At 37.7% G+C, this 13315-nt stretch overlaps 1 protein-coding gene across 1 annotated transcript in view; it reads left to right on the top strand.

The window, feature by feature from the left end:
- Positions 1–13315, top strand: part of LOC149776295 (GTP-binding protein 10 homolog) — a 73604-nt gene that overhangs the window by 38441 nt on the left and 21848 nt on the right. Inside the window, exons 7-8 of the mRNA XM_089942756.1 lie at positions 548–600; positions 1930–2115. Coding sequence (XP_089798882.1) covers positions 548–600; positions 1930–2115 — 239 coding nt within the window. The remainder of the gene's footprint in view (positions 1–547; positions 601–1929; positions 2116–13315) is intronic.

Genomic DNA, 13315 nt, shown 5'->3' on the forward strand with positions numbered 1-13315 from the left:
TACTTTTTTGATGGGGGCCCCGAGTGGTCTAAAGCACTCTCCGTTATGGATCACTGCCATCTCACCTCTGTCTGCGTGGGTTCGAGTCTAGGATTCGGCTAATGTGGGTATGTGAGAAAGCTTGCCAGTAGCTTCTCGTGAGTTGGTGGTTCTTTCCATGGTTTTCCCGGGTTCTTCCTCCACCATTAAGACTGGCCGCCATGTATAGCCTATTGTGTGCTGAAAAATGGCGTTAAACCCTACAACAACAACAACTTTTTGATGTGTGACACTTCCTTTACTATAGAGATACTTTTTTATGTGGGACACTTCCTTTACTATAGTGATTCTTTATGGTGTGTATGACACCTTCCCTTGCTGCAGAGATACATTTTGACATGTATGACACCTTCCTTTACTCCAGGTATCTGTTTTAGTTTGTATGACATCTTAATTTACTTCAGAGGTAAATGTGTGTGTGTGTGTGTGTGACACCTTCCTTGACTTTAAAGTTTATCGCTATATATCTTTTTCCTTGAATTTCACTTCATTAATTTTATTCCAACAGTTACCACAATACAGCCACAGGTTGGAACAATGATGTACAGAGATTATCGACAGGTGAAGTAGATTTACTTTCTTCTTAATTCTGCATTATTGAAAGACCAAGGAATCACTTTTCCAGCAGCTGATGCATCAACATTATATGATTCTGTATTTCCAAGTCAGATTTAGTAAGGGTACATCCTGACACTGTTCACATTTAAGATGCTGTATTCTGTAGATTGTTGTATGAAATTGATATACTTTGGATCTTTTCAAAGTTAGAAAGGCACCATGGAGGCATACCACAATTTGCTGATGACCCATAGCATTATTTTAGGTACTGTGATGCATTGAATATTCATATAAGTTGAAAGTGGATGGAAATTTGAGGGTCAAAGAAATTAAGGCTCACTAGAAATTTACAGAATGATACAAACACCAGACTTCAATGGCTGAATGAGAGGATAGCTAATAATTGGGATGCAAAACTCAAGGGAGCACTAAAACACAAGATAGTACTTTACATAAGTTTGATTTCATGATTTAGTGTTGAATTCTTTAAACCCATTTTGTCTCATTTTTTTATGTTGCCTCTGCTATATCACTGAGGGCCATATTGTTTTAATATTGTCCTTCCAGACATCTGTAAGTTTTTATGCCAGTAGAATCAGACATGATTTCTTCCATATATAGCAAGTTTTATATGTCAACAGAACCAGACATGCATTCTTCCATATATCAGTAAGTCTGGATATCACTAGAGCCAAAGATACATTCTAAAAACCATCAGTAAGTCCATTATGGCAGTAGAACCACAATACATTCTTCCATACCACACATACATTCTTCCTTACCACACATACATTCTTCCTTACCGCACATACATTCTTTCATACATCAGTATGTTTGTTTGTCTGTCAGACATGCATTCTTCCATGTGTTTGTAAGTCTATATGTCATTGGAGTTGCACATCTTTCCATAAGTCGGTAAGTCATTAACCCTGCATAAACATCCTTCCATTAATCTGTCTCAATAGATCTGTAAAAATATCCTTCCATTCATTCATAATTCTGTATGTCAATTGAGCTGCGTAAAAATCTCAAGTTAGCTTTGGCATCATTCCCCATAAATCATTAAACACAGAGCCATGAAATTTTATACACACTTTTTCATTGTCATAATCACATGAACAAATTAGATTTCCAGACCGTTACATTAATTTTAAACAAATTTTTAATCTATTTTAACATTATAGCAAATTTTCTACACAATAAATTCTGTTGGAGTTTATGATCATAAATCCACTTTAAAAGTTTACTTACTTTTCTTACATCTTTGATATTGTTGTTATTATTATTACTGCCATTGTGTGATGTTCATCACTAAACACATTTTTTTTCCAGGTCACTGTTGCAGATTTACCTGGGTTGATTGAAGGGGCTCATGTGAATTTTGGAATGGGTCACAAATTTCTTAAACATGTAGAACGAACCAAGCTTCTGCTATTCCTGGTGGACATTAATGGTTTCCAGTTAAGTCCAAAATATCAAAGCAGATCTGCATTTGAGACACTGTTACTCCTCAACAAGGTTAGTGTTTGGACACTGTTACTCCTCAACAAGGTTAGTGTTTGGACACTGTTACTCCTCAACAAGGTTAGTGTTTGGACACTGTTACTCCTCAACAAGGTTAGTGTTTGGACACTGTTACTCCTCAACAAGGTTAGTGTTTGGACACTGTTACTCCTCAACAAGGTTAGTGTTTGGACGCTGACAGTGTTTTATATGGACACTATTTACAGTGAGGGTAGCAGAGTCTATTCTAGAACTGAAAATTTGGGATGGAAATTCTCCCCTCCATTGAATTTGCTAAATAGAGGAAGGATTTAAGAAACAAATAATATTCATGCTTGATAATCAGGGTTCCCACTCTGCTGGGAAATAGGTGAAAAAGTAAAGAGAATGAATAGGTTTGCTTCCAACCAGGAATGTCTGTTTAAAATCGTAGTTGTTGATCAAAGCTGCGAATTTTCAGCTGCTACTTGTATGTAGACAAAATAATCAAATCATAATTGATCTAATCACAAGTTAACAGTATTGAATTCTTACCAGATTCTTTGGCCATTATAGAACTCTTCAGTCAATTGATATACAATGGTTGCATGGATCATTTATGTGCTTCCACCAAACATTTGTTATGGCTTTTAGATTGGTCAGGTAAACAGGTTATTCAGTAGGAAACTCAATATCTGAGTGTATATTTGCTTATGTAATAGGTATGTCTTATTGGCCAGTCGCCATCATCTTGTTTGTGACATGTGGTCTCAGTAAGTTTAAGAGAAAAATAAACAAAACTAATCTTAGTTCCTGTTTGAATATATGAAGTTAATGAACTGAATTTTATTGTCAGACCTTGCTAAATTCATAGAAGGTACTGTCAGCTGGCTCTTTTCAATGAGGAATCCCATGCTGTTTATGCAGTTTAACAGTGATTGCATTAACTGTACAGTCCATAATCCCATGCTGTATGTGCAATTTAATAATGATTGCATTAAATGTACAGTCCATAATCCCATGCTGTATGTGCAGTTTAACAATGATTGCATTAAATGTACAGTCCTTAATCCTATGCTGTATGTGCAATTTAATAATGATTGCATTAAATGTACAGTCCATAATCCCATGCTGTATGTGCAATTTAATAATGATTGCATTAAATGTACAGTCCATAATCCCATGCTGTATGTGCAATTTAATAATGATTGCATCAATTATACAGTCAGTAGTCATTATACATTGAAAGGAGATGTCTAATCACCAAAAAGACAAGTGGATTATTTTAAAGACTAATCTTTTCTTTATATACAAAATGTGCATCATTGAAAGGACTTTATGTTACAATTTTAAAAAAACTTTGCTTTAAGAAACATGTTTTTATATCAACATATGCAGTTGATCAGAGTAAAGTTAACCTTTTTATTCTCTAACTTTAAATTTGTTACAAGCAAATTTATATAAATTTCAGTAGTTACACTTGTTTCAAGTGATACCTCCTGTGGTTTAGTACATGGTCGTGTCTGATTTAGATATAAGGTATGATTTAGATATATAGTAGAGATTGAGATCAAGGTCTCAAAATAGAAACAGCTTTTGTTTAAAAAATATTCATATTCAGTGCCAAAATGTTGTTGAATCTGTTCAGTAAGGATCAACTTGTAGAAACCAGTTTCATCCTGGAAAAAGCATGGTGATTTTCATTTCAAACTGTGTGGAAACCCTGGAAAATGTAATGAACAATTTTCATCCATTCATTTAATTTTTCTGCATTATCATGCTTCCTAGAATAGACCCTGGTCAAGTATTTGATATCCCTCAATCATGCTTCCTAGAATGGACCCTGGTCAAGTATTTGATATCCCTCAATCATGCTTCCTAGAATGGACCCTGGTCAAGTATTTGATATCCCTCAATCATGCTTCCTAGAATGGACCCTGGTCAAGTATTTGATATCCCTCAATCATGCTTCCTAGAATAGACCCTGGTCAAGTATTTAAAATCTTGCATGCAGGCTTCCTAGAATAAACCCTGGTCAAGTATTTGAAATCTTGCATGCAGGCTTCCTAGAATGGACCCTGGTCAAGTATTTGATATCCCTCAATCATGCTTCCTAGAATGGACCCTGGTCAAGTATTTGAAATCTTGCATGCAGGCTTCCTAGAATGGACCCTGGTCAAGTGTTTGATATCCCTCAATCATGCTTCCTAGAATAGACCCTGGTCAAGTATTTGAAATCTTGCATGCAGGCTTCCTAGAATAGACCCTGGTCAAGTATTTGATATCCCTCAATCATGCTTCCTAGAATAGACCCTGGTCAAGTATTTGAAATCTTGCATGCAGGCTTCCTAGAATGGACCCTGGTCAAGTATTTGATATCCCTCAATCATGCTTCCTAGAATAGACCCTGGTCAAGTATTTGAAATCTTGCATGCAGGCTTCCTAGAATGGACCCTGGTCAAGTATTTGATATCCCTCAATCATGCTTCCTAGAATAGACCCTGGTCAAGTATTTGATATCCCTCAATCATGCTTCCTAGAATGGACCCTGGTCAAGTATTTGATATCCCTCAATCATGCTTCCTAGAATGGACCCTGGTCAAGTATTTGATATCCCTCAATCATGCTTCCTAGAATGGACCCTGGTCAAGTATTTGATATCCCTCAATCATGCTTCCTAGAATGGACCCTGGTCAAGTATTTGATATCCCTCAATCATTCTTCCTAGAATGGACCCTGGTCAAGTATTTGAAATCTTGCATGCAGGCTTCCTAGAATGGACCCTGGTCAAGTATTTGAAATCTTGCATGCAGGCTTCCTAGAATGGACCCTGGTCAAGTATTTGATATCCCTCAATCATGCTTCCTAGAATGGACCCTGGTCAAGTATTTGAAATCCCTCAATCATGCTTCCTAGAATGGACCCTGGTCAAGTATTTGATATCCCTCAATCATTCTTCCTAGAATGGACCCTGGTCAAGTATTTGAAATCTTGCATGCAGGCTTCCTAGAATGGACCCTGGTCAAGTATTTGAAATCTTGCATGCAGGCTTCCTAGAATGGACCCTGGTCAAGTATTTGAAATCTTGCATGCAGGCTTCCTAGAATGGACCCTGGTCAAGTATTTGAAATCTTGCATGCAGGCTTCCTAGAATGGACCCTGGTCAAGTATTTAAAATCTTGCATGCAGGCTTCCTAGAATGGACCCTGGTCAAGTATTTGAAATCTTGCATGCAGGCTTCCTAGAATGGACCCTGGTCAAGTATTTGAAATCTTGCATGCAGGCTTCCTAGAATAGACCCTGGTCAAGTATTTGATATCCCTCAATCATGCTTCCTAGAATAGACCCTGGTCAAGTATTTGATATCCCTCAATCATGCTTCCTAGGATGGACCCTGGTCAAGTATTTGATATCCCTCAATCATGCTTCCTAGAATGGACCCTGGTCAAGTATTTAAAATCTTGCATGCAGGCTTTCTTTACATGAACCTTGGTAAAGAATTTCCTATAGTCAGGCTACTAAAAATGGACCCTGGTAAAATATTTGATAATTTCTAGTTATTGACATTAATTTCTGTTTCCTGGACATTTTAATTAATGGACTATTGACATGTATTCTGCATGGCTATTTTTCCATGGCTATTGACTAAGTCACAAAAGTTAAAAGTAAATAAAATTGCTTTTGCATTTATTTTCAGCCTGACCCATTTTTTGCTCACCAGGATGTAAGGTCTAGTGAGCTGATGGTTAATGTGTATCCATCATCCATCTTTCGACATTGCTTGCTACCACTTTGAAGGTCACATATTTCATTGAATTTAGTTTTATATTTTCAATATCTCCAGTAACTTCAAAGATGAGTAATGTCTATGCATATTAATGAGGTGATTCTGCATCTAATTTTCTGAGATTGCCACCTTTATGGAGTCCATATTCTGATCTGATTTTGATCGGACTTGGAATATATGCTTATGCAGTTAATATGTTGGATGGATAAGTTCAGTGATGGGTGAGATAAACACAGATTAATAAGATGATCTTGTGTCTAATTAGCTGAGCTTTTTACCACTCTCAAGTGTTTGTTTCTGATCCAATTTAGATTTAACATGAAATATATACTCATCAATCAATTAAAGGACTTAAGTCGCCTACACAACTATTGCTTTTGCGACTGACTATATACTCATGCCATCAAGATCTCAGACAGTTTCAGTAATGAACAACACACATGCATATTAATTATGCATATGATTGATTGATGTTGTTACCATGTCTTTGATCAGATTTTGATCAAAGTTGGAATATGTGCATATATCATCACAATCTCTGACAAGTTCAGTCAAGGACAAGATCCATGCATATCCATGAGGTGATCTTGGCATTTGGTGTTATATCATCATTCAATTGTACAAGTTCAGTAATGAGTGAAATCCACACATATTAATTAGGTGATATTGCAGCTGATTGGCGGAGTTTGTTGCCACTTGGGAGGCCAAATTTTGATTTTTGATAAAACTTCAATATTGGTTTAGATGCTTAAAATGTTACACGAGTTTGACAGTAAGTGAGATCCATATATATTATTGAGGTGATGTTGCACCTCATTGGCTGAATATTTGACCATTCTAGAAGCTGTATTTTGATATGTTTTTAGTAAACATGGTAGATTAAAATCTTAAAGACATCCAGTAAGTTTTAGCATGAGCAACATCTGCACATATATTAATGATGTTCATTGTGGTTAGAAATAGTTCTCAGATCATATGCATTTTGAATAAATTTTTGCTGTACAAAATACCTGTTCTATCTCTCTTTTTCTGGTGCGTTCTGTGTCCAAGTACCTTTAGAAATCACTGAAATCTCACTTCTGTCCACATGAGTTTGAGTGTCAGTTCAGGCCATTGGGGGTTATGTAAGAAAGCCTGTCAGTAGCTTCCCTTATGTCCATGGTTCTTCCTGGGGCATTCCAAGGTTCTTCCCCCATCAAATATACTAGCTGCCAAAAATGGCATTTTACCTATTTTAAAAAAATCATGTTTCTCTCTATCTCTCTCTCTCTCTCAACTTGGGCAAGGTAAGTAACCCATGATACTGACTATTGAGAATAACAACTTTCAGTTACAGTTACCCCCCTTGCAAAAATTATCCTGTAGTAAATACATTTTAGAATAAAAATGTGTGATTTCATTGGGTTCAGTCTCAAGCACTGTTCAAGCCAGAAACACAAAACTAGATGACATACAGTTGACATTTTACTGGCTTATGTTAAGTGTTAACGTAGAATTTTTACCTCATTAGAAAACTGAGATGATTTGTTTGTGTGTGTGTGTGCGTGTGATTTGGATTTTTAATGTAGCTTTAACAATTTTTCAGTCTTATCACCACAATGTACGCATTTTGACAGTTTATAGTGATATCTAGCACTGGGGCATCATGCCACAGACATGTAGCATGATGTCCCACCCAGTCACATTATCCAGACACCAGGCCGACCAGTCCTAACACTAACCTCTTAATGCTGAATGCCAAACAAGGTAGCTGTTAGTACCATTTTTGTAAGTCTTTGGTATGACTCGACCGGGGATTGAACCCACAACCTCCCACATCCGAGGTGGATGCTCTAACCACTAGGCCATCGGTGTGGCCTGGGATGATTTAAAAGGGTAGAAGATTGTTTGTTTACAATGTTTTTGGACCTGATCATCAGATACAACTCCTTTGCCAAAAAGGCTGTTGACCAAGATGGGGTGATAACACAATCCATAAACATAAATTTGGTGATGACCCAAGGGCTGATATTTAGACCAAAGGGACAGACTTGAAATTAATAAATTTGTCATGGTAAGCAAAACAAAATAACTTACATGATACCAGTTGAAAAGGGCCTTGAAATTAGGTATCAGTGAAATCGAGACTAATTGCATGCTTGTCCATTTGGATACAAAGTTGGATAGACCTCACCATCTCCTTCCTGAATTTTGGCAGAAAGAATGAATTCATGGAGGTGACTCTGATGCTTGATATGCCTTAACTTGACATTGGCCTTATTGATAATGAGCATCCTTTAATAGATCCCAGAAGACATTGGCCTTATTGATAATGTACATCCTTTAATAGAGCCCTGAAGACATTGGCCTTATTGATAAAGAGCATCCTTTAATAGAGCCCAGAAGACATTGGCCTTATTGATAATGAACATCCTTTAATAGAGCCCTGAATACATTGACCTTATTGATAATGAACATCCTTTAACAGAGCCCTGAATACATTGGCCTTATTGATAAAGAACATCCTTTAATAGAGCCCTGAAGACATTGGCCTTATTGATAATGAACATCCTTTAATAGAGCCCTGAAGACATTGACTTTATTGATAATGAACATCCTTTAACAGAGCCCTGAAGACATTTTCCTTATTGATAATGAACATTCTTTAATAGAGCCCTGAATACATTTTCCTTATTGATAATGAACATCCTTTGATAGAGCCCTGAAGACATTGGCCTTATTGATAATGAACATACTTTGATTTGAGCTCTGAAGAGTGTTGCTTTTGTATTGTCACCGACATTTTGACTGATGACACAAAAATTTGTTAGAACGAGAGAAACAGAATGAGGAGTGGGTTGGATTAAGAAAGTCTGAAGATCCTCTGAAATGACTTGGGCCACCTATCCATTTTGTGGAAATATGTTGATCCAGTGTGTAGTTGGAACTGCTAGTGTCTTTCTCCTAAGATCTGAATGCCCCTTGGGGTATAAAAGATCACTTTTGCCTGGCTTGTCTGTCATCTTCTATTGTGGCAGGGACTGCAGGTTCCTAAATGAGGATACAGGTGAAGCAGCCAGTTGAAGTGAAATTTCTGAGCTGCCTACCTCTGAAAGTTCTTCAGTTTTGTCCACATAACATCAATGGTGAGCCTTACAGAGAGTCATCCCTAAAGTCAGGCTAGGTTGCAGTTTTAGTGAAGTGTCATGTGAAAATTTATCCTGACATATCAAGCTGTTGGGGCTCCTGGATGTGTGTTTTGGCTGATTTTTTCACTGCTTGGAAAATTGCTGTTGAGGCCAGATCCTGCATCAAACACGTGGTAACAATATTTTGAACCAGCTTCAATGTGGTGAGAAACCAAATATTAATCACCTTATAAAATGGAGGGGCAGATGTGTTAAGCACTGTTGCATTATTATCCAGCACTGTGAGTTCAGTATGGTAGTCAGCAGACTGTGTCCATATTGCAGCTGCTTCCTGGCTCTCTGGAAACAAAGCTTAGCATTCCCCATTAATCTCCTTCAGTTTTGCTGATTGGGGAAGCAGTTGGAAAGAAGGATACTACTCCTTATTGTTGATGTTGACAGATGATCTGACCGTACAGTCATACATAATGGTCATGGTAGAGAGTATTCATAAGCCAGCAATATCTGGTATATCTCCTCAACAGCATCCTTAAAACTGAACACTGCCCTCTCCATAGTTGGATTGGAGTAGGGCTATTGCTTAGCCATATCTTCACACTTAATTTGTGAATAATCTTGATCCTGGTCTTCAATATTGTGATAAACCATAACCTGAACTAGTGATGACACAATGCTCTCATCCATAAATAAACCACTGATAATATACTGCGGGCAGGCAATGAAGATAGGGATAGCTGGATCCTCCATGTGATTTTGTTACACCTGGACAGACATGTGGTAGCTAGACTAGTTCGCGTTTATGTTTGTTCTTGCAGTCAATATAGGTGAGTTTTAAGAGCACTCTTGAATGGGATCACTGTGTCTTTGTGTCTAAGTTCAGTTGGCAATTTGTTCCACGTTGCTGGGCCCTGGTATGCAAAAGAACTTTGATTATATGACTTAGTTTTCATAGTGGGAATAATGGGTATACGATTGTCAATTTCAGAAAAGGAGCGTAGGTATCTTGCTGGTGTTTATACATGGGTGAGGTCTGATAGGTATGTTGGACTGGAGTCACAGGGAACAAATTTTGTGTTTGATTCTGGATTGAATGGATAGTCAATGTAGGGTACATACCAGCCAGGAGGTGTGCTCTGATCGTGGTACTCTAAGGATGATCCGAGCAACTGTTCTTTGAAGTTTCTGGAGTAGATATTGAGATGATCCAGACAGAATTGAGTTACAATAGTCCAGTCTTGAAAGTAGTAATGAACACACAAGTGTTTTAGTGGCATCAGCTGAAAGATATTTGCGAATGGAGCTGATGCATTTCAGCTCAAGATATGCAGCCTTGCATATGTTCATGTCATGTTGGTGCAGTGTGAGAGTACTGTCCAGAGTAACACCTAGGTTTCATACTGACTGCATGAATTTAATGTTGGTGTTGTTGATATTTATTGTTTGAGATAAAGGATGTGAATGAGAAAGTCTTTGTATTGTGATCAGAATGGCCTCAGTTTTATCATCATTCATCTGCGGCTTGTTACATGTCAGCCATGATTTCACATCACAAATGCACCTCTCTACACATTGGATGGTCATCAGTATACAATTGATGAGACACTGGATGATGATCTATGACATTTGAGAGCGGCTGAGTGTATAGAATGAAGAGAACAGGTCCAAGAACAGACCCCTGTGGAACACCACAACATAGATCAACTGGGCTGGAGTGTATTCCATTTGCAGACACAATTTGTGTCCTGTTGACCAAGTAGGACTTGAACCACAGTAAGGCTGTATGATGAATGCCAAATATATGCTGGAGATGGTGAAGTGATATATCATGGTCTATTTTGTCAAATGCTGCAGACAAATCAAGGAGGGTGAGGATTGTAATCTTTCCGCTATCCAAAGCAAGGGCAATATGCAGACTGTACATTGCTAAAAAGACTGTTTGAATTCAGATGAGATACAAGTTGGGATAGAAAAACTTTTTCTAAGATTTTTTATATGAATGGGAAATTAGAAACTGGGTGGTAATTCTTTAAATCATTATGGTTGAGTGTTGGTTTCTTCAGCAGAGGCTTTACAATGGCAGTTTTGAAAAATGATGGGAATTCCCTGGATGAGAGAGAGGTATTAATAACATCAGTTAGTGAAGACAATACTGGATCTAAGCACTCAAGCAGCAGTGATGTTGGAATTGGATCAAGTTCACATGACTTTGGTGCACTCTTCATCACGATTGTACATGCTAAATCCATAGAGACAGGTTCAAATGGTGCTAATGGTTGCTGCTGAAATTCTGTATCCCAACTGTATGGTGACCACAGATCAATTGAAATTGTGTTTTCAAGCTTACCTCTCATGGTTTGTACTTTGTCACAGAAGAAATTTGCAAACAGGTCTGGAAGGTTGACTGGAGACAAGGTAGTTGGAAGTGGTGTACATTTGTTCCTTGACATTAGCTTGTTGGTAATGGACTATTTTTGTGATGTTCTTCTTAGCAGCTTGATAGATTTGCTTATGAACAGTGAGTCTGGTGAAAGGCCAAAGCCTCTCCACTTTGCGGCAGTCTCTTTTAGCAATGCGAAGTTGGTCCCTAACACTCCTATACCACGGAGAACACTTTTGAGTTGATACTCTGTGTTTGGTGGCTGAGGCATGTTTGTCGAGCAATTAGTGCCAGTAGTTATCGAGTTGTTCTGCTGTAGGAGGTAAGCAAGTTGTTAGGATGTCATGCATTAGTTTGGTTCTATTTATCATATGGAGGTTTCTCTTAGTAGCAAATAAAGGTGGAGGGTTAGGGACTGATACATCAAGATGGCATACATTGCAGAGGTGATGTAATGCAAGTTCTTGGGATACCATGGAGGACTGTAGAATATTATCATCAGGTCTATGAAGAATTCAGTCTAATATGTGACCATGTTGATGGGTGGGTTGGTTAACTGACTGTTTGAGGTTGAAAACATTAATGGAATCTAGGAGTTTTGATGTGTTGGGGTTTTCGGGACAGTCAAAGTGAAAGTTAAAATCTCCAAGAATAATCAGGTTGCCACCTATCGAATTTCCATACTCCAGGAGATTCGGAAACTGCTCCAAAAAGAGAGATTCAGTCAGCTTGTTTTTTCTACTAGGAAGGTGGTATAGGCAGAAAAATTGGACTGACCTTTGTTCCAATGTGAGTGTGGTTTGGACTAGTTCAAACGATGTGTGGTAGAAAATTGAAAGTTGTGGTGTGGTTTAGACATTTAATCACGAATTAATGACAGCAATTCCACCTCTGTGAGAGTGGTGGGGTGACGACTTGATGGAGTAACCGGTGGGTGTTAAATCAGCACACTTGGGCTCATCACCTGATGTTTTTAGTAATGTTTCTGTCAGGAAAAAGACGTCGATATTCTGATGTTGATAAAATTAACTATTTTTTTTTCTGTGCGCTTTTCTGTTGGTCCTACTGATTGGGCATTGAATAATGCAGTACGAAGAGGTATCTCTTGGATAATTGACTCAATGGTTGACGATTTAATAGGGATTTGAATTAGGTTATCTAAATTAACGGCTGAATTTTTAAATTGTTGAGACAGAATGGGCATAAGGGAGATAACTGAAATTCTTCCAGATCTACGCTGGCCAGCTTTAAAATGTTTCTTTTTTAGCTTCTGTTTACATTTAAGTAATGATGAATGTAGTCCCAATTCGTTTAGTTTTGAGCACGGTGTAGTGTGGAGAGCCAAGGAGTGGTCATTTAAAGCAATTAATGAGAGTCCATCATAGCATAAATGGGTGACTGGCGAGTATCACATGATGGTGGTTTGTTCAACAACAAAGGACGTTGTAGCAGTGGAACAATACAGCAGAGAAAAAGTCTAATTATTCTCATTTCCAAAACATGGAGATGAAGAAACACGTACAAACTGAACAGCCAATGCATGATGAACACAATAACGTAGAAGAAGACAGACAGCAAGCGCATATATCATGAAAAATGGCACACAAGAAAACAGAACAGCTGCTTCAAGCCGGTTAAGCAATACACACACACACACACATATATATATATATATATATATATATATATATATATATATATATATATATATATATATATATATACACACACACACACACACAGAGATATATACACACACGCACACAAATTTGTGTGTGTGTGTGAAGCCATATGTCTGGGTAAATGGTCAAATCATTCTTTAATCCCTAAATTAAGTCTGGGTTTGATGATGACTGGAACAATTAATAACAAGGTAGTACTACATGCTGGATCCACTTTATCCAAAATATAACCCAGGTACTAAAGGTCAAGCTTGAGCTTGCA

This window comes from Sinohyriopsis cumingii, chromosome 18, assembly GCF_028554795.1.
Source record: "Sinohyriopsis cumingii isolate HCF-2022 chromosome 18, ASM2855479v2, whole genome shotgun sequence".
NCBI lineage: Eukaryota > Metazoa > Mollusca > Bivalvia > Unionida > Unionidae > Sinohyriopsis > Sinohyriopsis cumingii.